The 25,775-nt window shown below is 38.5% G+C and overlaps 1 protein-coding gene and 1 non-coding gene across 3 annotated transcripts in view; one reads left to right on the top strand and one right to left on the bottom strand.

Annotated features, from left to right (window-relative positions):
* The first annotated feature begins 1,225 nt into the window (after positions 1 to 1,225).
* ATF6 (activating transcription factor 6) overlaps positions 1,226 to 25,775 on the top strand; it is a 239,456-nt gene continuing 214,906 nt past the window's right edge. Inside the window, exons 1-4 of one of the 2 annotated variants that reach the window (XM_065946761.1) lie at positions 1,226 to 1,364; positions 13,831 to 13,907; positions 17,836 to 17,923; positions 19,934 to 20,040. In XM_065946761.1, the coding sequence (XP_065802833.1) occupies positions 1,313 to 1,364; positions 13,831 to 13,907; positions 17,836 to 17,923; positions 19,934 to 20,040 (324 nt within the window). In that variant the 5' untranslated portion in view covers positions 1,226 to 1,312. The remainder of the gene's footprint in view (positions 1,365 to 13,830; positions 13,908 to 17,835; positions 17,924 to 19,933; positions 20,041 to 25,775) is intronic. The other variant, XM_065946770.1, reaches the window with a different exon arrangement.
* On the bottom strand, positions 16,100 to 16,235 carry LOC136156437 (small nucleolar RNA SNORA2/SNORA34 family). Its single transcript, XR_010660990.1, has one exon. It is a non-coding gene; the product is annotated as a small nucleolar RNA SNORA2/SNORA34 family (small nucleolar RNA).

Below are 25,775 nucleotides of genomic sequence, written 5' to 3'. Positions count from 1 at the left end.
CACCTGATATGAAAAATGATTAGTTAGCTGATGACAGAAAGAATCACCTTTAATGTAAGATAACTCTGTGTTTTTTTTCGGGGTTTGCGTCCCAGGGCGATTCTGTGTGTTCCGGATTGTGTAATCCGTAGTAATCATCCAGCCACGAGGAGTTTTGAGGATTCTGGGAAGCGATTGTTTTGTTTAGTAACCGAGGGAAAGATTCCACTTGGTCCTAAAGGTATACGTGTTTTTTCCTTTTTTGTGGTCGTTTTTGCCGTACAACGACATGAATCAGCCATGGGTGAACATGCGTTCCCCATCCTGACCCTCCCCCCCACCTCCCTCCCCATCCCATCCCTCAGGGTCATCCCAGTGCACCGGCCCCGAGCACTCGTCTCCTGCATCGAACTTACGTGTTCTTAAGGTGGAGGTTTTTATTAAATATGCGCCCGCTGAAATGCTTTAAAAAGAAATTTTATTAAGTAGCGTTCTTGAAACTCTTTCATCAAAGTCAGCCCAAGTTTTCAGTTAGAGTTTGTGATGTATGTGGCTTTTTTAAAACAAAATCGATCCATAAGTTTTAGTAGTAAAAAGACTCGGAATTTACATTATTACAGGTCTTAGGGTTAGGGTAAGGTTTCTAGGACTCGCTCGACTAGGTGCTATGCTTTGGAAATACATGTTTAAGGCGGTGAGCTGATTTTTATCTTTGGAAAGTTCATCTTTTATATTTATTTCGTTTAAATTTGCTTAAATAAAAGTAGGCTTTCTAGAAGTATGATTTATAGTATTTTTGCTTATCTCAGATACTGTGCCAGTAGAGAGGAAGCTCTAACGAATGTGGAAAAGTAGTTGTGTATTTTTCTTCCACACATTTGTGTATATGGAGAATTTTTACATTCATAGTGAGTTATTAAAATTAAACCAGATTTACTTTCTTAGTCTATAAATTTTGTTTTGACATATCTCCACCGTGGAATGAAATTCAAGGGGCGATATTCAGAATGCTTTTTTCCTCATTTTTCAAAATATTATCAATATATACTATTTAAGCGACGTAGTGTTTGTGTCTTTCTTTTTTCCTTAAAACAGCAGAACAGAAAGTGCCGAAAACTCCAAAAGGGAAAAATACTTGCTCAGCGATTTGTTTAAACTAGTTCAGGCTCTGACGTCCCTCGTGCGGCAGGAGCAGTTTGTCTCCGTTCGGCCACCGTCGCGTCAGCGTTACGGGGTATTTTGTCCGCCCGCCGCCGCCGTCCCAGGACTAGTCACCGAGTTACTGAGCAGGGGAACGTGTGTTTCGGGGGAGCCGGCCGGCGCTGCCGGCACCATGGAGTCACCTTTTAGTCCGGGACTCCCTCACCGGCCGGATGAAGACTGGGGTGAGTGGGCTCTGAGACTGTGCCAGGGGTGGCTCCAGGTTCCTTCCTCCTACTTCCGCGCCCTCTCGGTGACAGGTGTGGACGAATCCTGTCGGGGAAGCGAGGGTCACTCGTCGCTTCCGTCCGTGGTCCTGGTAGAGTATACCTGTCGGTGTCTGTCCTGGCGACAGTGAGTGTAAAATATTGCCTGATTGGAACTACTATTGCGTTTGGCTGTTTCCTCTGGGAAAGTACCAGGTGATGATTTGGTGCGGCGAGTACGACGTCATTAGGAAGCTTAGGGCAGGGTGGCCGTGACCACCGAAAAGGCTGCAAGGTTTTTTCTCAGAGTGTGCGATGTGGGCGATGCTTGCCGTGGAATGTTTGTGCATGTATCTACACGTTTGGTGTGTCTGAGAGAGGGTGAATCCTTTTCTGAGCTTCCACTATTGATCGAGGCTGATGTCCATATTGGCAGAGAAGCAAAGCACCCTAGCACCTGACCTCAGTTTGCTGTTCATCTACACCTAACGCTTATAAACGGGTGTAATCCTGATTGCTCTCCGATACAATTCTGAATTTGCTTGTTACGGATATTTTGTTTGGCTTTGTGGCAGGAAGAGTAGGAGTGGAATGTAGTCGAAATAAGAGTAGAGAAGCTTTATCATCCAGTGTTTAGAGAAAACTTGTCCTTACCTTATAAGAATAGTAATATTCTTACCTTAACAGAGTAGTACTTACACTGTTCTTGAGCGTCATTGTGAAATTGGGGTTGCATACTTCTCTGAATGAGTCCTTTAGTAAACCTACACTATTCATCACCTTTAAAATTTGGGGGAAACACAGACTGACCTTCATCTTTTCATTGTACCATCATTGTCAGTAGCAAGAGTGTAATTTCAGTTCTTTTTGTTGAACTGAATTTCTCATTTGATTTTCCAAGGGCAGAACTTCTGTTAAATTATATACTGTTAGAGATTTATTTCAATCCTTGTGTAGTTTCTGAGGTGTTGGAAAAACTAGACTGTCTCTTATAAGAGTACTTGTGGTGTAAGTAGTATAAGCCTAGTATATTCTTATACAGCATAAGCCTACTGTATTTGGCTTGGTAAAACATACTTGGCTTTGGAAAATATATTCCTATTACAATAGAAACAACTGTCATTTATTAAACATTTTGTGTGAGGTGCTCTGCTAAGCTCTTAGATGCACAGATAAGGAAACTGAAGCTGAGAGAAAATGAATGCTCAAAGTCTTATAGCTAGTGAGTGTCAGAAACAGGATAAGGATCACGTTTGTCTGCCTCCAAAACCTGTTAATTTAGTCACTATTTTATATTGCTTTCCTAAATTATTTCTACAGATTTGATTCTTACCAAGATACCCCCAGTTATTAATGAGTCTAGTATATTGGGTAGTTAGGATCTGTTTTCTCAGCTAGTCAACTGTTATATGTTCATGATGTTTCTTAAACTATAACTGTGGGATACTTCCTGATAGCATTATTATGTCTTCTGATACTCAGGCTGCATTTTCTTGACTAATCTTATCTGTTGACTCCTACTCTTAATGTTCTTTAATAGATCATTCAGTTCTTTGTAGTCGGTTCACTGACTCAGCTCAGGTATCTTGCCCTGCCCCTTCCTGAATATGCCCATTTCCCATGGTTTTCCAGGCTTCTCTTTTGACACTGTTAAATCTTCTCCTATTAGAATATTTTACTTCTGATTCCTCAGGTGTTCAGTAAGTAGGATAGGTTTTGCAGGCGCTGGAATGAAAGGTTACTTTCTGCCAGCATTTCTCAGTAGAATGTGGGCTTTTTTTCTGGGAGTTGCCATTTGGGGTGTTCAGGTACTTCAATGATATGATTTTTTTTTTCTATATTACAAGCTGGCCAGTTAAAATTTTAAAATCAGATCATGTAATTAGAATAGTGATTCTAACAACTTTGAATAATTAAAAATGGCTTACTCAGAACAGCCTTTGACAAGATGTTCATATTCCTTTTATGTTGGGTAATGAACTTTAGAGAGGCCCTGTGAATGTTTTCTGTAAAGATCCAGATAGTGAATATTTTGGGCTTCTGTGGTCATGTGGTCTCTGTCCCAGCTGCTCAGTTCTGCCAGCGGTAGTATGAAAGCCGCCATGGACAGTATGAACAGCATGGCCCTGTTCCAGATCAGCTTTATTTATGGATGCTGAAATTTTCTTTCAGTGTAATTATTTTTAAATACTTGATAGAGCTTATTTTTAGTACAGTTTTAAACTTACAGAATAATTGAGGGGTTAGTACAGAGTTTTCCCACCCCCAAGTTTCCCTTATTGGTAGCATCTTGCATTGATGGAATAAATTTGTTAAAGTTCATGGGCCAGTATTGATACATTATCATTAACTAAAGTCCATAGTTTATAATAAGATTCACTCTGTTCATTCTGTGTTGTTTTTTTGTTGTTTTTCAGTCTCTAAGTCATATCCAACTCTTTGCAACACCATGAACTATATAGCATGTCAGATTCCTCTGTCTTGCACTGTCTCTGAGTTTGCTCAGATTGATGTCCATTGAGTCAGTGATGCTATCTAACTATCTCGTGCTCTGCTACCCGCTTCTCCTTTTGCCTTCAATCTTTCCAGGCATCAGGGTCTTTTCTAGTGAGTTGGCTTTTCACATCAGGTGGCCAAAATATTGGAGTTTCAGCTTCAGCGACAGCCCTTGCAATGAATATTCAGGGTTCATTTCCTTTAGGCTTGACTGGTTTGATCTCGTGGCAGTCCAAGGGACTCTCAAGAGTCTTCTCCAGCACCATAATTCAAAATCATCAATTTTTTTGGTGCTTAGCTTTCTTTATGATCCACCTCACACATCCATATGTGACTGCTGGAAAAACCACAGCTTTGACTATATGGATTTTTGTTGGCAAAGTGATGTCTCTGCTTTTTAATATATTGTCTTGGTTGTTACAGGTTTCCTTCCAAGAAACAGCATCTCTTACTTTAATGGCTGTAGTTGCCATCTGTAGTGATTTTGGAGCCCAAGAAAAGGAAATCTATCATTGCTTTCTCTTTATGCCCTTCTGTTTGCCATGAAGTGGTGGGATAGGAGGCCATGATCTTAGTTTTTTTAATGTTGAGTTTCAAGCCAGCTTTTTCATTCTCCTCTTTCATCCTCATCAAGAGGGTCTTCAGTTCTCCTTCACTTTCTGCCATAGGTATCATCTGCATATCTGAGGTTGTTGATATTTTTCCTGGGAATCTTGATTCCAACTTGTGATTCATCCAGCCTGGCATTTCCCATGATGTACTCTGCCTAGAAGTTAAATAAGTAGAGTGACAATATACAGCCTTACACTCCTTTCCCAATTTTGAACTAGTTGGTTGTTCCATGTCCAGTTATAACTGTTGCTTCTTGACCTATATACAGATTTCTCAGGAGACAGGTTAGGTGGTCTGGTATTCCTATCTCCTTAAGAATTTTCCACAGTTGTGATCCACACAGTCAAAGGCTTTCGCATAGTCAATGAAGCAGATGTTTTTCTGAAACTCCCTTGCTTTCTCCATGTTCATTCTGTGGGTTTTGACAAATGCATAATGTCAGTGTCTACCATTATAGTATCATATGAAGTAGTTATACTGCCCTAAAAAATTCCCTGTGCACCACTTATTTGTCTCTGCCTCCTTACTCCGAAGCCCTCTACAACCACTGATCTTTCCACTGTCTCCTAGTTTTGCCTTTTTCACAATGTCATATTACTGGAATGATATAGTATGTAGCATTCTCAAATTGACTTCTTCATTTAGCAAAATGCATTTAAGATCCCTCTGTCTTTTAGTGGCCTCAATGCTCATTTCTTAATAGTACTGAATAGTATTCCATTATATGGATGTACCACTCTGTCTTTTGAGCTCCCATAACAAAATACCTAGGTAGCTGAAACAATAGAAATTTATTTTCTGACAGTTCTGGAGGCTGGAAGTCCAACTTCAGGTGACAGCATGGTCAGGTTCTGGTGAGACCTCTCTTCCTGACTTACAGCCAGCCATCTTTTTGCTGTGTCCTCACAAGGCAGAGGGGTGGAAGGGGAAGGGAGGAGGGAAGGAGAGAGGTAGGTAGGTAGATAGATCTAGCTCTTAGTTTTATGAGGTCACAGTTCTAGCAGATTAGGGCCCCACACTTGTAACCCCATGTAAGCTTGATTACCTCCTAAATACCATCCTACCTCTGGATGCAGTCATACTGGGGGCTTCAGCTTCTAAATTTTGAGGGGACACGATTTGGCTCAAGGCACACCGTTTGTTTGTCCATTTACCTGCTGAAAAACAGTTTGGTTGCTTTCACATGTTGGCAATTATATATAAAGCTGCTGTAAATGTCCATGTGCAGCTTTTTTTTTTGCTGTGCCATGGAGCTTATGGGACCTCAGTTCCCTCACTAGGGATTGAACCCAGGCTATGGCTATGAAAGTGCCAATTCCTAACTGCCAGGCCAGGCAGCTCCCATGCACAACTTTTTATGTGGACATACATTTTCATATCATTTGGATAAATACCAAGGAGCATGATTACTGGATCACATAGTTAAGAGTATGTCCAGTTTTGTAAGACAATTTTCAACCTGTCTTCCACAGTGGTTATGCCATCTTGCTTTCCTGCCAGTAGGGAATGGATATTCCTGTTGCTCCGATCCTTGTCGACACTTGGTTGTTGCCAGTGTTTCAGATTTTAGCTATTCTAATAGATGTGTAGTGGTATCTCATTATTTTAGTTTGTAGTTCCCCGATAACGTGTGATGTGGAGCATCTTTTCATAAATTGTGTTTGTCATTTGTATATCTTTCCTCTTCTCTTTCCTTCCTACCTCCCTTACTCTCCTCCTTTTTCTTACATTTGCGCAAAAGCCACTTTTTTTTTTTTTTTGACCACATGTAAGATATATGTACCAAGATCAGAAGCTTTGTTCTGCCACTGTGGTTTCTTTGATAACTTCAGTGTCTTCTGTGAAAGTTCCCTTTGCCTTCCTGTGTTGACCAATACCTGACACCCCTGATCACATTTTCCCCCTGAAGTCTTACTGAATGGTAGCTGTTTTCATTCTCAAAACCTTTCCACCATTAGGGTCCCTGAAGGTGGGTTAACTGTCTTTCTTGTTCTTCATTGCTGCTTTTTGATCATTCACTGTTCGTCTTTCCTAAAAAAAATCCACATCCAGGCTTAAGTTTCACATTGTCTCACATGCTGTCCTCTACTTGTCCCTGTTATAGCCATCTTCTGATTTCTGGTTCTCTCTCCCTCACTTTTTGAAAAAATTTAGTTCTTATTGTCACTTACTTCAACACTCCTTCCATCAAGATTCTTCGCTGATTTCAGTATTCTCAGAGAAAGAAAGAAAGAAAAAAAAAAGTGAAGTTGTTCAGTCATGTCTGACTTTTTGTGACTCTGTGGACTGTAATCTACCAGACTCGTCTGTCCATGGGATTGTCCAGGCAAGAGTACTGGAGTGGGTTGCCATTTCCTTCTCCAGGGGATTGAACCTGGATCTCCTGCATTGCAGGCTTTACCACCTGAGCCACCAGGGAATCCGTCTCAGAGAAGATCCTTCAAATACCTTGACCTCTCATTTCCTGGGTCTCCTCCCTGTCTTAGCCATTTGCTTTCCCGGTCATAAGCCTCAATCTAGTCGTTACTAATAACATAATCTCAGTTTCAAACATCCCTCTCTGACCATCACCTTTTGTCTTACCGGCTCACTCTATTTAGTGATCCAGTGGCACCTTCAGCCCCGCTGAGATTCTGTCATCTTTTCCTTGTCCCTCATCCCCTTTATGCTATCACTTTCCCCTTATCCAGTTTACAGTACATGAACAGTCTCTAACCATTGCCTCATACTCTCAATATTCTTTGTCTCTCTCCTGCTTTGTAATTCTCTCTTTGATCAACCTCAGCCTTGGTTAAATCTAACTCTGCCTACTCCATGAATGCCCTCAAATAGCTGAAAGTGCCTGAAAAAAAGAAAATTCAACCATGCTGACTGGTGTCACTAAATTTATGATTCTAACCTGCAGTAGACCTTTGATTAAGTATTACTCAGCTGACCATATGTCCCTGGTCCTCTCACTCTGATGGTTGTTTTTGTAAAGTTTCTTCTCTCTTCAAACCTCCAGCACCTCTTCCTGAATCCTTTGAATCAGAAGAAAATTACCCCAGTCTCCTACTACCTTATTTGCCCATCCGCGTACCAGCATATTTGCCTTCTCTTCTGTTGGTGGGAATGAGAGAGCCGATCACTTCCATGTGTGCTTAAGAGTCCTCCTCCTTTATTCAAGAATATTGCTCAAACTCTTCTTCCTTCTGTTCCTTGAATCATCATTTCCCTCCCTGCATGTAATTGCTTCTCCTATCTAGAGTGAAAAAAAAAAAAAATCCCAAACCCACTTCAAATGTTACTTCCCTTCTAACTGCCACTACATTTCTCTTTTTTATTTTACAGCAGAATTCTTTGTTAAAAAATGTCCATGGTCACTGACTCCGGTTTCTCTTTTTCCATTGTTTCTTGAACCCACTGCAGTCAGGCTCTACCGCTTTGCTAAAACAGCTCGTTCTAAGGTCACCACTGATTTCCAGTGGCCATTTCTCATCTTATAAGAAGTAAAGGAATAAATAAGTGGTCAAAGTGGCTGTCAGGTGGGAAAGTTTGCTGAGCAAATGAGACCGAAAAGCTACCATAGTTTACTACTGTTAAGTAGTAGTAATCTAAATAGTAGAAATCTAAATAATAGTGTGGGATTCGTGAAAAAAACATAGAAGTTGGCAGTAAATTTCAGAGATACTTCATAGGTAACCAATACCACCACCTCCTTATGGATCCTTCTAAGGTATTCTGTAGATATACAAATGTACTTATCAACCCACTGTCAGTTTTTTAAAGTATTAGCAAACCACAGAAAAGTTGAAAGATCAGTATTATGATAACCTGTATTTCCCTTATCTAGATTTATCAACTGTTAACATCCTGCCATACTTGCTTTCTCTCTCAGTATTACGAACACGTCCTTCTTCTTTCATCATCTGAAAGCAGGTTGCAAATAATACGAAACTCCCAAACACTTCACTGTGTATTTCCTAAGAAAAAGGAAATATCTATTTTTAGAAAGCATGAATTTGTACTAATACTCACAGTTCAAAGAGTAGCACAGACACAGAGTTCTTTCTCGCATTATATACTTTTGCAAGTTTTTTTCTTGCATTGTATAGTATTGAAAGTTTTTTTCTTCTTATATACTTTTATTTCTGTTTTACTCCTGTGGAAATCCTGATTCCCAGTAACATCCAATGTTTTTATGGGCTCACTTTAGATGCTCTGTTGAAAATAGACTGAAGGAAGGTCAAGGGCAGAAGCAGGGAGACTATTTGGAGGCTACTGCAGCAATCCATGGAGAAGGCAATGGCACCCCACTCCAGTACTCTTGCCTGGAAAATCCCATGGACGGAGGAGCCTGGTAGGCTGCAGTCCATGGGGTCACTAAGAGTCGGACACGACTGAGTGACTTCACTTTCACTTTTCACTTTCATGCATTGGAGAAGGAAATGGCAACCCACTCCAGTGTTCTTGCCTGGAGAATCCCAGGGACAGTGGAGCCTGGTGGGCTGCCGTCTATGGGGTTGCACAGAGTCGGACATGACTGAAGTGACTTAGCAGCGGCAGCAGCAGCAATCCAAGTGATTTATGATGGGAGAATGGAGGAAATGGAAGTGGTTGGATTATGGATCTGTACACATATGCATATGCATGTGTACATACCCATGTATATTTTTTATTCAAATTTAAATTTTTGAGTAGTTTCAAACCTACAGAGAAGTTTTATAAGAACTGTACAAAGAATTGTTGCATGCCTTTTACACATATTCCCTAATTGTTCAATTTTGCTGTATTGGCCCCATTTCTTTCTTTAGAGAGAGAAGAAGACAGAAAACTGTGTTTAGATCATTACCCTTAGATACTGCTGTGTTTACCCTCTCCTCCCCCAAACAAGGATACTCTCCTATATCAACAACTACCATATACTCCTTCCAGTCAGGAAATGAACAAGGGTACAGCATTACCCCTCCAGGTCACAGATACCATTCAAATGTTGCCATATGTCTTAATAATGTTCCTGTTCCCTTTCCAGTCTGGGATCCTACCTACAAACCCACATTACTTTTACTTGTCGTGTCTCCTGGAACGATTCCTTAGTCTTTCCGTGTTTCTGTATCCTTGACAGTGTTAGAGTGCATATCTTTTGTTGTGTAAGGTGACTCTAAACCTGGGTCTGTCCACTGTTTCCTCATGACCAGAATCAGGCCTTGAGTCCTTGGCAGGAATGTGGCAGGATTGCCGGGGACATGATGCTCTGTTCTCAGTGCATTGCATTTGGAGGCACACCACGTTGACCTGTCCCAAGGTGATGTTCACTATGATCACATGGTCACGTTAGTATCTGCCAGATTTCTGCACCGTAGTGTCACTATTTCTCCTTTTACATTTGAATAGTATTTGGGGAGAGATAGTTGGACATGCCACCAATATCCTATTCCTTATTAAGCCTTCACACACTAGCCCTGACCTCCATTGATAACGCCAGTCTATATCAATTACCACTCTAATGCCAAAGGGTGATTATCTCTAGACATTATGTCTACATTAATAAATTGACGTTATACTGTAAGAACCATGAACTTCCAGATGTTCAAGCTGGGTTTAGAAAAGGCAGAGGGACCAGAGATCAAATTGCCAACATCTGCCAGATCATCAATAACATAAAAGAGTTCCAGAAAAACGTATACTTTTGCTTTATTGACTATGTCAAAACCTTTGTGTGGATCACAACAAACTGTGGAAAATTCTTAAAGAGATGAGAATACCAGATCACCTGACCTGCCTCCTGAGAAATCTGTATGCAGGTCAAGAAGCAACTGTTAGAACTGGACATGGAACAATAGACTGCTTCCAAATTGGGAAAGGAGTACGTCAAGGCTGTATATTGTCACCCTGCTTGTTTGACTTATATGCAGAGTGCATCATGCAAAATGCTGGGCTGGATGAAGCACAAGCTGGAATCAGGATTGCTGGGAGAAATAGCAATAACCTCAGAGGACACCACCCTTCTGGCAGAAAGCAAAGAGGAACTGAAGAACCTCTTGATGAAAGTGAGAGGGAAGTACAAAAGCTGGCTTAAAACTCAGCATTCAGAAAGCTAAGATCATGGCACCTGGTCCCATCACTTCATGGCAAATAGATGGGGAAATAGTGAGAGACTTTGTTTTTGGGGGCTTCAAAATCACTGCAGATGGTGTCTGCAGTCATTAAATTAAAATATGTTTGCTCCTTGGAAGAAAAGCTATGAACAACCTAGATAGCATACTAAAAAGCAGAGACATTACTTTGCCAACAAAGGTCTGTCTAGTCAGAGCTGTGGTTTTTCCAGTAGTCATGTATAGATGTGAGAGTTGGACTATAAAGAAAGCTGAGTGCTGAAGAATTGATGCTTTTGAATTGTGGTGTTGGAGAAGACTCTTGAGAGTCCCTTGGACTGCAAGGAGATCCAACCAGTCCATCCTAAAGGAGATCAGTCCTGGGTGTTCATTGGAAGGACTGATGCTGAAGCTGAAACTCCAATACTTTGGCCACCTGATGAGAAAAACTGACTCATTGGAAAAGACCCTGATGCTGGGAAAGATTGAAGGCAGGAGAAGAAGGGAATGACAGAGGATGAGATGGTTGGTTGGCATCACTGACTTGATGGATATGAGTTTGAATAAGCTCTGGGAGTTGGTGATGGACAGGGAAGCCTGGCGTGCTGCGGTTCATGGGGTCGCAAAGAGTTAGACATGACTGAGTGACTGAACTGAACTGAACTGATACTGTAAGAAAGAGCTTTCTCTTTTTATTTAATTATGGGCTCACTAATTGCTATTTGACTTAATGGGTTGTAATCTGGCTTTATTTTGAGGTTCAGATTTTCCCAGAATTGACCAGTATGGGTTTATTTGTTAAATGAAAGAATTGTAAATAGGAGAAAATAAAAAGACACAAAAAAGAGTCTGTTCATATCAGCTTCTTTGTTCTTTTGACATGTTCTCATCATTCTCCGAGAATTTACTTATTTTCTGGTACAACAAGATTTTCCCAGGCCTCTTTTGCATGCCCCTGTCTAAACCCTGGAATCAGCTATTACTCTAAGTAGTCCTTTGGTGGACTTCTGTTTAGTAGAGGATCGTATTTAGTATCCAAGATCTGGAAACAGGATTTTTAAATACTGATGGGATGTCATCGCTTCTTGGACCTGTTAGCAGACAGAGCTAAGAAATACATGTATATATATGTGTATGTGTGTACACACTTATACAAACATCTGTAATTCTTTCTGTGTGTATTTTTTAAAATGTGCCCATATTAATGCTTCTAATACCAGTCCAACATCCTAGGATTTTTTTATTCTCTTCCCTTTTCACATTTGTAAGTCCTTTTTCAAACAGTGAGGAACCTATCTCCAATTATTTTAAATATATTTAATCATTTGCTTTATCAAATAGCACATTTTTTTGGTATTCTCTCCTAACCACTTGGGCTGTTTTTTACATCTGCTGCTCTGTGCCTCCTCCCACTGCCCCATTTTCTTGGCAGCTGAGGCGTGCCTACACCTCCACTAGGCAGCCCCCTCTCTGGCATCATCCTATTTCCTTGGGTGTCAGGCACATTTTCACAGATGATGGCACAAAAAACCCCACCACCCTCCTTGCTCTGCTGACATCTCTCTGTTCAGAAGAGCAGGGGAAGAAAGGAAAGATGGAAAGAGTAGGAAGGATGGAAAAGAAAGGTAAGAAGCCAGATTACTAATACATATTTTGAAGACAGAGCTGACAGGATTTACTGGTAGATTGAATACAGGGAATGAGGAAGAGAAATAAACAATGACTCTTAAGGTTTTTGACCTGAGCTGCTGGGGTAATTGGATTGTCATTAACTGAGATAAAGACAAAGCCATAGGAGGTTTGATGAAGGATGATTTGAAGCTCAGTTTTGGCTGTGTTAAGTTTGAGATGCCTTTTAGGTATCCAAGAGGAGATGGCGAGTACTTTGTTTATACATCTTGAGGTGTAGATTGGAAGTGTTTATTTAGGAATCCTTGGCGTGTCCATCCTATTTAAAGCCATGAGCTCAGCTGAAATCACAAAGGGAGTAGAACAGAGAAAAGTTTGCACTAAGCCCAGGGACAATGTCATATTAAGAAGATGAGGAAGAACCAGCAAGATAAGACCAACCAGTGAGGCGGGAAGAAAACCAGGTAAGGATGATAATTTGAAACCAAGTGAGGAAAATGCTTCAATTAATATGAAACGACCAACTGTTTCCAAGCTGTTGAGAGTAAGATGAGGACCATGAATTTACTATTCAGTTTAGCAAAGGAGAGGTCATTGGTGACATTAATAACTGATGTGTATGCATGTGTGTGTGGGAGGGGAGCTTGGTTGGAATAGGTTCAAGAAGGAAAGGGAGGAGAGAAATCAGAGGCAGCAGATAAAGTCTTTGAAGGAGTTTTAGCCTGTGTATAAGGTGCACAGTCACAGTTATCTGCTTATATGGGTTTTTGTTTTGTTTTGCTCCACAGCTGAGTTAAGGTAGTCCTTTTCTGAGAGTTATATGAATAACCTTTCATTATCACTGCACACAACATATTTTGCTATATACTATTTTGTTTTAAGTTGGTGAAATATTTCTGCCATTGGCTGAGTCAAGGATAGACTGGTGGTGCAATTCCTATATATGTGAATCACCAGAGCAAATTTCAGTGGCACCATGGTAGGCAGTACAGAGGCCAGCTTAGACTGCAAACTCTTCAAAGTACTTGAAGTTCTTAAGATGTTAGAGGAAATAGATATTTTACAGATTGTGCAGTAATCAGCCTTGTTTGGCCTTATCAGCATCTTGACCTTCTGTGTTCATGTTTCTTGGTTTATAATGCAGTCTCATTAGGAAATTGGAACATTGTTAGATTTGCTGAAATAAATTCAGTGATTTAGATAAGTTCTTTATTGTTTGGATAGAAAATGGGTTGTACTTTTAATTTAAGGCATGGGTGGTAAATACCTGATACATGTGCTGTGATATTCCTGTCCTGTCATCACTGCTGATCAACTGTGTCACCTTTCTGTGCTGAGTCCAGATGAAGCCTCAGAATTTGTGTTGTTAATGTTCCAGAAAGTCACTATCAACTAGTCCAACATGACATGGCAGGGCATTTTTTAATCCTTAGTATAATGGTTTAGTTCACAAGATAAAAAGTATGTGGAAAATAATAACATAGGTTAGAAATCAGCTTTGCACCGGTTGTTATTCACACTGCTAGAAAGTCTGATGAGAAACTCTAGTAGAGTTGGCATAAGGACACAGCACTTATTCTCTAGTCAAAACGCTGAATTAACAGGAAATAACTATTGTTTTCTTTTGTTTCAAGATTCTGCCCTGTTTGCTGAACTTGGCTATTTCACAGACACTGATGACCTGCAATTGGATGCAGCAAATGAAACTTATGTAAGTATTTATTAGGGGAGAAATACTGAATAATGTGATATTTAATCTTTAACTATTGCAAGGAGATTTCAGAATAACACCTTTAGGCTGGTTATTTAAGTTTAAATAACTTTTAGGGTTAAAAATGAAAGTTGGTTGCCATTTTGTTGTCAGTGAATGTACGATTGTAGAAATTGCTTTGGTCTTGGTATGTAGAGGACATGTATTCTAAGTCTGCCTTTGGCCCCACCTTGGAGAAGTTACTTAACTCCCTACCTCTTGGTTTTTCCACATATTTTGCTGCAAAGGGAAACAGTGTGATGTTAAGGGATATATGTGAGTCATGGATTAGTTAAGAGAACTTACGGGGCATCCCAGGTGGCTCAGTGGTAAAGAATCTGCCTGCCAATGCAGAAGACACGGGTTTGATCACTGGTCTGGGAAGATCCCACATGCCATGGAGCAGCTAAGCCTAAGCACCACATCTATTGAGCCTGTGCTCTAGGGCTCAGGAGCTGCAACTATTGACCCCACATGCCACAACTGTTGAGCCTGTGGGCACTAGAGCCCATGCTCTGAAACAGGAGAAGCCACTGCAGTGAGAAGTCTGCATACTTCAACTAGAGAGTATCTCCCTCTCGCCACAACTAGAGAAAAGCAACGAAGATCCAGCACGGCACCCCCACCCAAAAAAGTAATAAATTATAAAACTTTTTTTTTAAAAAAAGAGAACTTACCAACTTCCTTTTTTAAAGTTATGTATCCTTAGTGTTGAAAGCTCTGAAACTTAGAAATGTCCTTACTTTTTGCTTTTGAGTAGTTAGAAGTATGCATAAAAGTTGTTATAACACTTTGAGTCCTCAAAAGTAGCTCAGATTTTTTTTTTTCTTTTTTCCTTTTCTGGGTTATTATATGTGAAGCTGTTTGGCCTGAACTCTTATTTTGTTTTCTTCTTTATCGGATGAGGTGGTGTTTGACTTGGGAAGTAGTTCAAGTGAACAGAGTGATTTTATATGCACATCAATCAGGTTGAATATTTATCACTTATTTTTTAAGCTGTTATTAAAAGTAAAGCTTGCTAGGTGAGTTTGACATTTCTCAAAGAATAATTTAACAGTTGTTTTACCATGAATCAATAGAGAGTGGAACACATGATTTTTTAAAAAATCAATTCATGAGATTTTTGTTGTTTTTGTCTTAAACAATAGTCTTTATGTTTACACAAAGTAGTACAAAATGAGGCAGTTCCTCAAAGGGTGACTTGGAGCTAGAAAACCCATCCTAAGTGTGAAAGTGTTAGTATTTGTTGGTAAGTTGTGTTCACCTCTTTGCGACCCCATGGACTGTAGCCTGCTCAGGCTCCTCTGTCCATAGGATCTCCCAGGCAAGAATACTGGCGGTGGGGAGGGTGTTTAGTTGCTAAGTTGTGTCTGACTCTTCCAGCCCCATGGACTGTAGCCTACCAGGCTCCTCTGTCCTTGGGATTCTCCAGGCAAGAATAGCAGAGTGAGTCGCCATTTCCTTCGCCAGGGGATCTTCCCGACCCAGAAATTGAACCTGGGTCTCCTGCTACGAGGGAAGCCCATGCTCGAGTGGGTTGCTAACTCCTTCTCCAAATGCATGAGATTTTAATGGTTTCATTTACTCTATGAGATGCTTTATAGTGTTGTCTATAATTAAGTTGGTTTTTAATATTGACTGGTTGTTTAAGCAGCTGATGTTTTTTTCATAACCTCCAGACCCTAGTCTTCAAGAAACAATATATTATATTTGAAAGATTCAGGGAAATATGGTTCTGATTTTATAACTAACATTCTGTTACCTGAAAGAAGTCATTCACTCTTTCAGTTCCTTAGTTTTTCTGGTATAAAATAAGAGATTGGATTAAATCATTTTAGAGGGCCCTTTATACTATCATTCTTCTACATCGCAGTACAGTTTCCCTTGAGAAGTTGAAGAAGCAGAGTATATAAGTATCAGCATGTTTGCCTGGAAAATCCCACGGACGGAGGAGCCTGGTGGGCTGCAGTCCATGGGGTCACGAAGAGTCGAACACGACTGAGTGACTTCACTTTCACTTTTCACTTTCTTTTTTTTTTTTTTTTAAACATTACTATAATTTTAATGAAAAAGTTAAACCAGGGATCTCTAAATTTTGGAATCCCAGTATTAATCAACTACAAATAAGTATTAGCCCCTATCACCAATGACTGAGATGTTTCTTTCTAATGAATTGACCATTACATTTCGAAGATATGAAATGGCCAACAGACCATAGAAAGAGACTTCTTTAGGCTCCTGTTTGAAACCAACAGCTTCAGCAAACTGCTGGCCTTGATTCAGGGCCAACACTTTTCACTTTCCTGCATTGGAGAAGGAGATGGCAACCCACTCCAGTGTTCTTGCCTGGAGAATGCCAGGGACGGGGGAGCCTGGTGGGCTGCCGCCTATGGGGTCGCACAGAGTCGGACACGACTGAAGCGACTTAGCAGCAGCAGCAGCATGTTTTGCTTTACAGTAAAATGGGCCTGTGAAATTTCCAACCAGATAAAATTCTTATGCTGTAAAAGGTATTTGACTTTTTTGGCTGAAGATTGAGTATGAAACATCCCTGCAGTAGGTCATGACACTATTGAGCATATTACAAAGGATTGCTAGTAATCAGGCAAATATTGCTCAATTTACTTGGACTACGAAAGTTTAAAGGTTTTTCATTGCTGAAAGTATGAATCTATGTATAGATTCAAATATGAGGAAAAAAGCAAAGGAGATTGATTTAAAAGTTGTTTCTTTTATAATTTAAGTAGTTTTTTCTTTTTTCTGTGTGCACTTTCACGTATTCTCTTAACTTGCACTAATATTTTCTCAGTTTAGGGCAGTATGATAAGAAAAGTTTCCCTTCTTCTGTTATATTCTCAATAAAGAATAAACCAAATAATAGACATTTGAAAGAATAATATTCTAGAAATTATTACCAGTGATTGTTAATAATTATTAGATTAATCTTTCCTTTTTGCCTGAGGGCTACTTTCTTTTTTGTTGCTGTTTTATTGTTTGTCACATTAAGTTAATACTGACTATCTTTTGACTTGTTGTACTGTTTATATATTAAGTTTCCTTCTGTTCTTATCTCTGTGACTTCAGACATTTAAAATAGTAGTGATGCTGTCTTACGTGATATGAGGGTTCTGAAATCATGTGGTAGTTCTTTATTAATGTATATGGTAGAAAATGGTTATAACCCAGAATACACTTACATTTACATTAAAAAAATTGTCACCTAAATGAAAAGAAACTAAGAGCCCCTCTAAAAGGTATATTGACCCCTATTTGAGAAACTTGGTTTTATCTTCTAGGATTAAAAAAAATTTAGAAATTTGAAAACTATAGACCAGTAAAAAAGATAAAATTGCCCATCCTCCTATGGATCTCTTCCTTCCCCCATAACCATTTTAATATTTGGTATATTTGAAGTTTCAGTTAGTCTCTTTATGATTCCTGAATGTCTTTTGGATACATCTGTATTCTTTCCATTGCATATAGAGATGATTTTATAAATAGGCATTTGCTTTGACTTTTTTCCCTTAGTGACAGTGGGAAAACTTATTATACTGGATCTCCTTTATGACAAAACACATGCTTTGTGTTAATATTTTGTGACTCTTGTAATAGTCTCTTTTCATTGAAAAGAATGAGACCAACTAACTCTTTCAGATAGATGTTGCCTCCATTACCTCCTTCCTAGTTGTTACTGCTGTGCTTAAAGTAACTAAATTGGTTTATCTCTAAGGCATCTAAGATATATTCTCAAGATGAATTGATTAACTTAGAAAATTATTTTTACTAATTTGGGTAATAGCAGTTATTTTTGGCAAGTTGTTTCTGTTAGTTTGGTTTCTGGATGTATATATTTTAATCTGATATTCTTTTGCTGATTTGAAATCTACAGGAAAGTAATTTTGATAATCTTGATTTTGACTTGGATTTGATGCCTTGGGAGACAGGCATTTGGGATGTCAACAGTCAATTCTGTACAGGTAATGATGTATTTCATTGATAAAAACTTTAAATGGATCCATATTATTTTATGGTTTGGTAATAGTCAAAATTAGGGGGATTATTGGGCTACTTTTATTTGTTAAAAAATTCCAGGGACTACATTCTACTTCTGGTATGGCCGAGCATACATAAATTTCTTGCCAAAATAGAATTTCAGAGTTATGGCAGAGTCATATAATGAATGAAAATTTTATAATTCAGAAATATCGATTTTGAATTATATGTAATACTCTGTAAGAGATTAACCTATCTGAGAATTAAACAGGATTTAGCGTATCAAAGGGAAGAGACTTGGGATTATCAGAACCTAGGAACTTAGTGTAGCTGCCCCATGTATACACTTCTGAGGAGGAGACACTACCTGGATAATGCCAGTATCTTCAAGGGGCCCACGGAACTGGGTTTTGGGTGTGCTGAAAAGAGCTAGAACCCAAAGCAAACTGTCCCTTCTGGGATAAAGATGATGGAAGGATGAAAAAAAATCCCTTCTCCCCTATTCTACCTTAAGAAACATCCTTCTAGAATCCCCTATTGACAGGACCTAAAAGGAAGCCAGCTGGGACTTGTTTTAATTTTCATCGCAGACTATAGGAGGTGAACTTGGGGCTGAGAAACAGTGGGTAATTAACCAGCACATTTCCCCATCTAAGTTATAGTCCTCCCCCTCTGTTGCGATTCCTGTTCCCCTTCATTTTGTATATTAGTATATCTTGCTCAGTTCCTTTCTTTCCTCATAGAATATGGACTCCACAAGGTCAGCCTTCTCATTACTATTGTGTAACAAACTTCTCTAAAACTTAGTGGCTTAAAACAGCAACCATTTTATAAGGCTCCCAGAATCTATGGGTTCGGAATTTGGACAGGATACTTCAGGAATTTCTTGTCTCTGCTCCATGGCGTCCAAACATCATTTGGGAAGATTTGCAGATTAGGGTAGCTTGACGTTTGGGGGCTTGAACTACCTTAAGGTTTCTTCACTCACATGTCTGATGCCTGATCTGAAATGATATGAAGACTTAAACTGCCAGTGAGAATGCTACCCATCATCTTTCTAAATGTCCTGGCTTCCTCAAAACCTGGCAGTCTTGTGGTAATCAGAATTCAAAGGCTCAAATGTGAGTCTTTCAGCTACCTAATGGAACCCAGACTTGGGAGTCACATATCATTACTTCCATGCTCTATTGATTCAGGAAGCCATAAGCTCACCTAGATCAAATAGAAGAGAATATAGTCACTACTTCTTGATGGGGAAGTGGTAGGATCACAGTACAGATCATGAGACATGGTAGGTATTTTGCTCCTAATTTTGGAGAACACAGTCTAGCACAGATTCTTCTCTCCCTCCTTCCTACCCTGTTAGAAATTTGACACTGAGGAACACTGCCTGGGCTGAAGTTGATCAATACCGTTTTAAAAAATAGTTCAAAAGATAGGAACATTTTTGTATTGTAATTGTATTGTCAAAAATGCTTTCCAGAAAAATTCTTTCCTGTTTCTTATGTTTTAAAATTATTTTGGGAGAAAATCTGTAATTTTTTTGCATATGGCATAATATTCAAAAGATCCAAAAAGTCTATAGAGTAGAAAAATGTCTCCTTTGGCTTTTGTCCCTCAGCCAGCAAGTTCTGCTTCCTGGAGACAAGCACTGTGACCAATTTCTTAAGTTTATCTTTCAAGAGAATTAGTGCAGATGTTAGTAGTAGTATGTGCATATGTGTTTATATGTATATATTAGGGTCGCAGAGAGTCTGACTTGACTGAGCGACTGAACTGACTGATACACATATATACATACATATAAATTTATTACACAGATAGAAGCGTATTGGGTATACTGTTTTCTGCATTTTGAATTTTCAGGTGATGATATATTTTGATGACCTTAGCTTCTTTATCACTGAACTTTGAGAACAGATTTAACCTTCTTTCTTATTCATTTTATTCTGAGTTTATATTGTCCAGTGGGAAAATTTTTGCTTCTTTTCCAGTTAAAGATATTAAGGCAGAACCTCAGCCACTTTCGCCAGCCTCCTCAAGGTGTTCAATCCCATCTCCTCAATCAGTGGACTCTTACTCATCAACTCAGCATGTGCCTGTAAGTCACTGGTCTTTTACAATGATTTTGTAATAGTGGAATCTGGGAAATATGTATATGGGGAAGGAAGTTAACTTTCATTAAGTGCTAATATAAATCTTATCTCTTTTAATCCTGAGGAAGGACCTTGAGGGAGTTAGAAAGTTGTTAGTCTCTTTGATTTTGCTATCCTCCCCTTATGTTCTTGTCTTTATAATTTCGTTGTTTCATTTGTTTCATTGTACTCTACCAGCATCCAGTATTTGTTTATTTTTTGAGCTTACTGTCTTTTCTCCGTGGTACACTCTTTCCTCCCTATTAGGGTATATGTTCTTTGAGGACATGATCTGTTTGTGTGACTCCTTAGCCATAAAACCTAGAATGGTCTCCTTATTTCAGAAATGCCTAGTACTGTCTTTTGAATGAGTTAGTAAGGGTTTTTACAAAACCTTAAAAATGCTTCCACTCTTCATCTAGAAAAAAACTGTTCAGGGCAGGAAAAGAAAATACCAAAGGACTCAGGCATTTTTTGGAATGGAGAAAGGAAAAAGTATAAGAAGAAAAATTTAAAGTAATGTTTCAGTATATTATATCTGATGTAAATTGAGGTATCTTCATTCTGGCATGATTTACATGTAGTCAGTTACTAAATCCTGATGATTTTATCCTCTTACTATCTCTAGGATTCATCTTCTCCACCCTGCCAGACTATCATCACCTCTTCTGGTTTAAGGCAATAGAATTTTGACTGGTCTGCCTCCTAATTCCCCAGACCTTTCTTAGCAGAGAAATCTTTAAAAATCACAGGTTTGATTGTGTCAGTTCTTTGCTTAAGACCTTCCCAGCCATTACAAGGACAAAATTCAAATTGCTGGTGTATCAGGCCCTCCATGATCTGGCCCCGGCTTACCTTTCAGTCTTGTTTCTCACTCTCCTTCCTATTCCTACCTTCTCACTCCTCTTAGCTTTAACTCCAGGATCTCCTGTGTGCTCTAGTCTTTGAAAAGCTGCGCCAGGAGTTGTGTGAGAACCGCCGGTGAACACGAGCAGTGAGACCTCTGCTTCTACCATTTTAGATTTTTGTACGTGCTCTTCCTTCCAGCTGAAAGAGCCTTTTTCTTCCCTTCCCTTGGAAGAAGGTAGCATGTTCCATCCCTGTTCTTCACTTTGTTTATTTAACTTAGTGGTATATATCCTGGAGGTAACTACAGTTTCAGGTTATAGATTCTTTCCCATTCCTTTTTATGGCTTTATAGTGTTCTGTTGTGTGGTTATATCATACTTCATTCAATGATTTCTGTATTGATGGACATATGTGTTGTTTTCAGTCTTTTCTGAACTCAAACAATGTTGTAATAAATAACTGTATACATAAGACACTTCATATTTTTGCCAGGATATCTTGGGGTTATACTCCTAAAGAGAGACTGCTGAGATCAAGGTGATTTTTAATGTTACTGTTTATTGCCAAATTTCCCTCCAAGGGTTGTACAGTTGTGTATTCTGACCAGGCAGTATGTAAGAGGGCCAGTTTTCCCTTTATTGCTACACAGTGTTAGCATGTTTTATTTTCTATTCTTTTATTATAAGTATTGTTGGACATCTTCTGGTATATTTCATATGTATAATGCCTATTTGCATTTCTTTCTATGAACTGTCAAATTTTTGTCCATTTTTCTACTGGATTGTATTGGTCTTTTTCTGTTCAATTTTTAAAGTATTTTATTACATATTAGAATTATTAGCGCTTAGATTGTGAAATAAGTTAGGAGTGTTTTCTTCTCTAATTTGTCACTTTCTTTACTCTTTATTTCTGGTGTTTACTTTCTCTAGGGATACTTTTCTCCATAGCTGAATGACCAATCTTTTGTTGCTTTTGTTGTTGTTGTTACTCAAAGGAAGATTGTAACTGCTCAGAAGTTATAATATTTTTATTCTTGTCTTCTTGCATGTGTGTATATAGATAGATAGATGTATGTGTATATAGATAGATAGACAGACAGACAGAGAGAGTTTGGAAAAACCTCAAACTTACAGAAATGTTACAAGTACATTGCAAAGAACTTTTTTATCCTGAATCATTTGAGAGTAAGTTGCCAGCCTGATGCTTTGTCACCCCTAGATACTCCAGTGTCTACTTCCTACAAGTAAGGATATGTCTTCTAGTTACAATACAGCTATTAAAATCAGGAAATAAATGTTTATACCTTACTATCATCTGATCTTCAGCTCTCATTTAGATTGTGCCAGTTGTTCTAGAGATATCCTGTAGAGAGCAAAAGGAGCTAGTTTTGAATCATGCATTGCATTTGGTTGTCCTGTCTCTTTAATCTCCTTCAGTTGAAACAGTTCATTCTTCCTTGACTTTCATGACTTGCCACTTTTGGCAATTAAAGACTAGTTATTTTATAGAATGTCCTTTGGTTGGGTTTGTCTGATGTTTCATCAGGGTGAGGTTTACTTCGTTCATTTGATTAAGGTGGTATCTTCCAGGCTATTCTACTGTGAAGTTGCCCATCTCCCTTTGCCATAAATAGGTATTTTATGAGAAGGTACTTTAATGTTCACTTGATAAAAGTGAAAGAGGAGAGTGAAAAAGTTGGCTTAAAGCTCAACATTCAGAAAACTAAGATCATGGCATCTGGTCCCATCACTTCATGGGAAATAGACGGGGAAACAGTGGGAGCAGTGTCAGACTTTATTTTTCTGGGCTCCAGAATCCCTGCAGATGGTGATTGCAGCCATGAAATTAAAAGACGCTTACTCCTTGGAAGGAAAGTTATGACCAACCTAGACAGCATATTAAAAACAGAGACATTACTTTGCCAACAAAGGCCCATCTAGTCAAGGCTATGGTTTTTCCACTGGTCATGTATGGATGTGAGAGTTGGACTGTGAAGAAAGCTGAGCACCGAAGAACTGATGCTTTGGAACTGTGGTGTTGGAGAAGACTCTTGAGAGTCCCTTGGACTGCAAGGAGATCAGTCCTGGGTGTTCATTGGGAGGACTGATACTGAAACTGACCCTCCAATACTTTGGCCACCTCATGCGAAGAGTTGACTCATTGGAAAAGATCCTGATGCTGGGAGGGATTGGGGGCAGGAGGAGAAGGGGATGACAGAGGATGAGATGGCTGGGTGATGTCACCAACTTGATGGACATGAGTTTGAGTAAACTCCGGGAGTTGGTGATGGACAGGGAGGCCTGGCGTGCTGCGATTCATGGGGTCGCAATGAGTTGGACACAACTGAGCGACTGAACTGACTGACTGACTGACTTTAATACTATGTAAAAATATCCTGTTTCTCATCAGACTTTAAATTTATTCATTTCTTTGTTTATATCAGTATGGACTCATGGTTTCCTAGTTTATTCAACAGATTATAACTCATTATTTTATTTATTCTGATTCTTATGTTGTCCTGGATTTTGCCAGTGCAGGTCCCTTCACACTGACTCCTGTGTTCTGGGCTTTGACACCCTACCTCAGGCTGATGCAATATGGATACAATTACTACCTTACTCTGACTCCCTGGGCTTGGCTGCCTGCCCCTACTTCCTCCCCTTGGACTCTGACACTCCGCAGGCTGCCTCTCTGCCTCCGTGCTTGTCTTGCAGTGCCCCATCTAGTGGCTTCAGGGTCAAATTATTCAGGAAGTAATAGTTTCTAAGTGACTTGTTAATATATATATTTCCTAAGGTTTTAGTTTTAATTTTCAAATCTTTGATCCATTTGGAATTATCCTGATTTATGATGTAGGATACAAATCCAAGTTTTTTGTTTTCCTAGATGACTATCAAAAGGGCTATTCCAGTACTATTTATTAAAGTTCATTTTTTTTCTCACTGATTTCAGTTTTGTGTATGTATTTTAAATTTATGTAAACAGTAAATTATATCAGATCTCTTTATTTCTTTAAAAAATTAGCGCAGTGTTTTTAAGATCAATTCATATTGCTCTGTCTGCATCTGTTTGTTGAATGTAACTGCATAACACTTCACCTGCATCACAACGAACATGGTCAAAGATGTCCCCTTGTAGGCCTAAGAGTTGACCTTAATATGAAGTGTTAAGGACAAATCTAGTTTTAATTTTCACTGTATAAATGAACCAATTTTCCCAGTTGTATTGCCTTTGTAATCATCTTGTTAAAGAATATTATATGTTTTTCTGTTACTGAGGTTTTCTTTTTTTTGTCTCAGTTAAGCTTTATCATTTTCTTCATACAGATCTTGTACATTCTTTAGAAAATTAATTCCTAGGTATATTGTAATTGCTATTATTATGAATGAACTATTTTTATTATATTTTCTAAGTGATTATTAGTACATTTTTATAGTGAAAAATTTTTTTGTTGGTTCTTAAATGTGTTCTAAGTAGACAGCATATCATCTTGCAAAACAAAGGCTCTTCTCTCTCTTCTATTTTAATATTTGTTCCTTTTATTTTAGTTTCTGATATAACTATGTTTTCTAGAATTACAGAAAAAGCAATTATTCCTTTCTTGTCCCAGCTTTAATGGCAGAGTATTAGTATTTTACCATTAAGTATGACTTTGGCTTTCCAATTATGCTTAGCTTTTTTTTTTTTTAAGTGTTAAATCATCCTTCCAGTTCTTATTTTTTAGGACTTGTGTGAAGAATCTTTGCAGAATTTTATTAAATGCCTTTTAAGCATCAAGGCCATAAAGATAGTCATTTCCTCCTATATTATCTCTTACTGTTCCCCCCCCCCCCCCCAAATGTATTATTCTATACTCTATAAGGTTCATGCAGTCCTGGGTTTTGGCTACATGACAATAGGTGTTAGGGATGGATGAATGAAACAGTTCTCATTTTCACCAGCTTGACTGAGAGTGACCATTTCTGCCATATGCTCTTTCAGGTTGTTTTAACTTTTCGTATCTGATGATTAAAAAAAGATTTTCTTTTGAATTTGCGTTTGGCTACCATTTGCATTTCCTTTTCAGTGAAGTGATGACTCCTGTCCTTTGTTCATTTTAGGCAAATATTTTCTCTTAATATATATCTTTTAACTTTATTTATGGCCTATTTTTTATTATAAAATAATTATTATTCAAACCTGTTTTTTCTTCCTTTTTGGCTTCTGGATTTTTTTTTTTTTTTTTTTTTTGATTTTTGACTTAAGGGGGCCTACATCATGCTAAGAGCAAACAAGTATTCTTTTAACTCTTCTTTCAGTGATCTTGTAGATTATTTTGAAGATGATATGATGTATGTATGTATAGGTATATGCCTATTTATTTATTATACATAACATCTTTCTCTCTTGGAATTGAAGTGCTACTTTATCCTATGTTAAGTTTCTTTATTTTAGCAAAATGAGACAGATCCACTGAATATTGAATTTTGGAAAATATTAATATTTGTATATCTCTGCATTATTAATTTACACATTAAATAAAATAGAATAACCCTGCTCCTTTCAGGATTTTTCTTTCAACCATTAGGGACAAAGGTAGTGTAAAGGATGAAAATAGTAAGAATTATTTGCTTTTGAAATTCCTATAAGTCTGATAAGAGATGGTGGGGAAAAGATATTAGCATTTTAACTGTAATTCTATAATGATACTAAATGTTTGTATAGCTAGGAATCAAATAAAATATAAAGTTTTTGGTAGAAAATGTAGAAGCAGGTCGAATCAGTGATCGTATCTTTAGTATAAGAGGGTTTAATAGACATACTTCATTTTTAGTTATTTTTACTTTAGTAATGATGGATAATGTTGATTTAT

Source organism: Muntiacus reevesi, chromosome 1 (assembly GCF_963930625.1).
Source record: "Muntiacus reevesi chromosome 1, mMunRee1.1, whole genome shotgun sequence".
Taxonomy (NCBI): Eukaryota; Metazoa; Chordata; class Mammalia; order Artiodactyla; family Cervidae; genus Muntiacus; species Muntiacus reevesi.
Note: the sequence above shows the minus strand (reverse complement) of the source record. Positions and strands in the feature narration are given on the sequence as shown.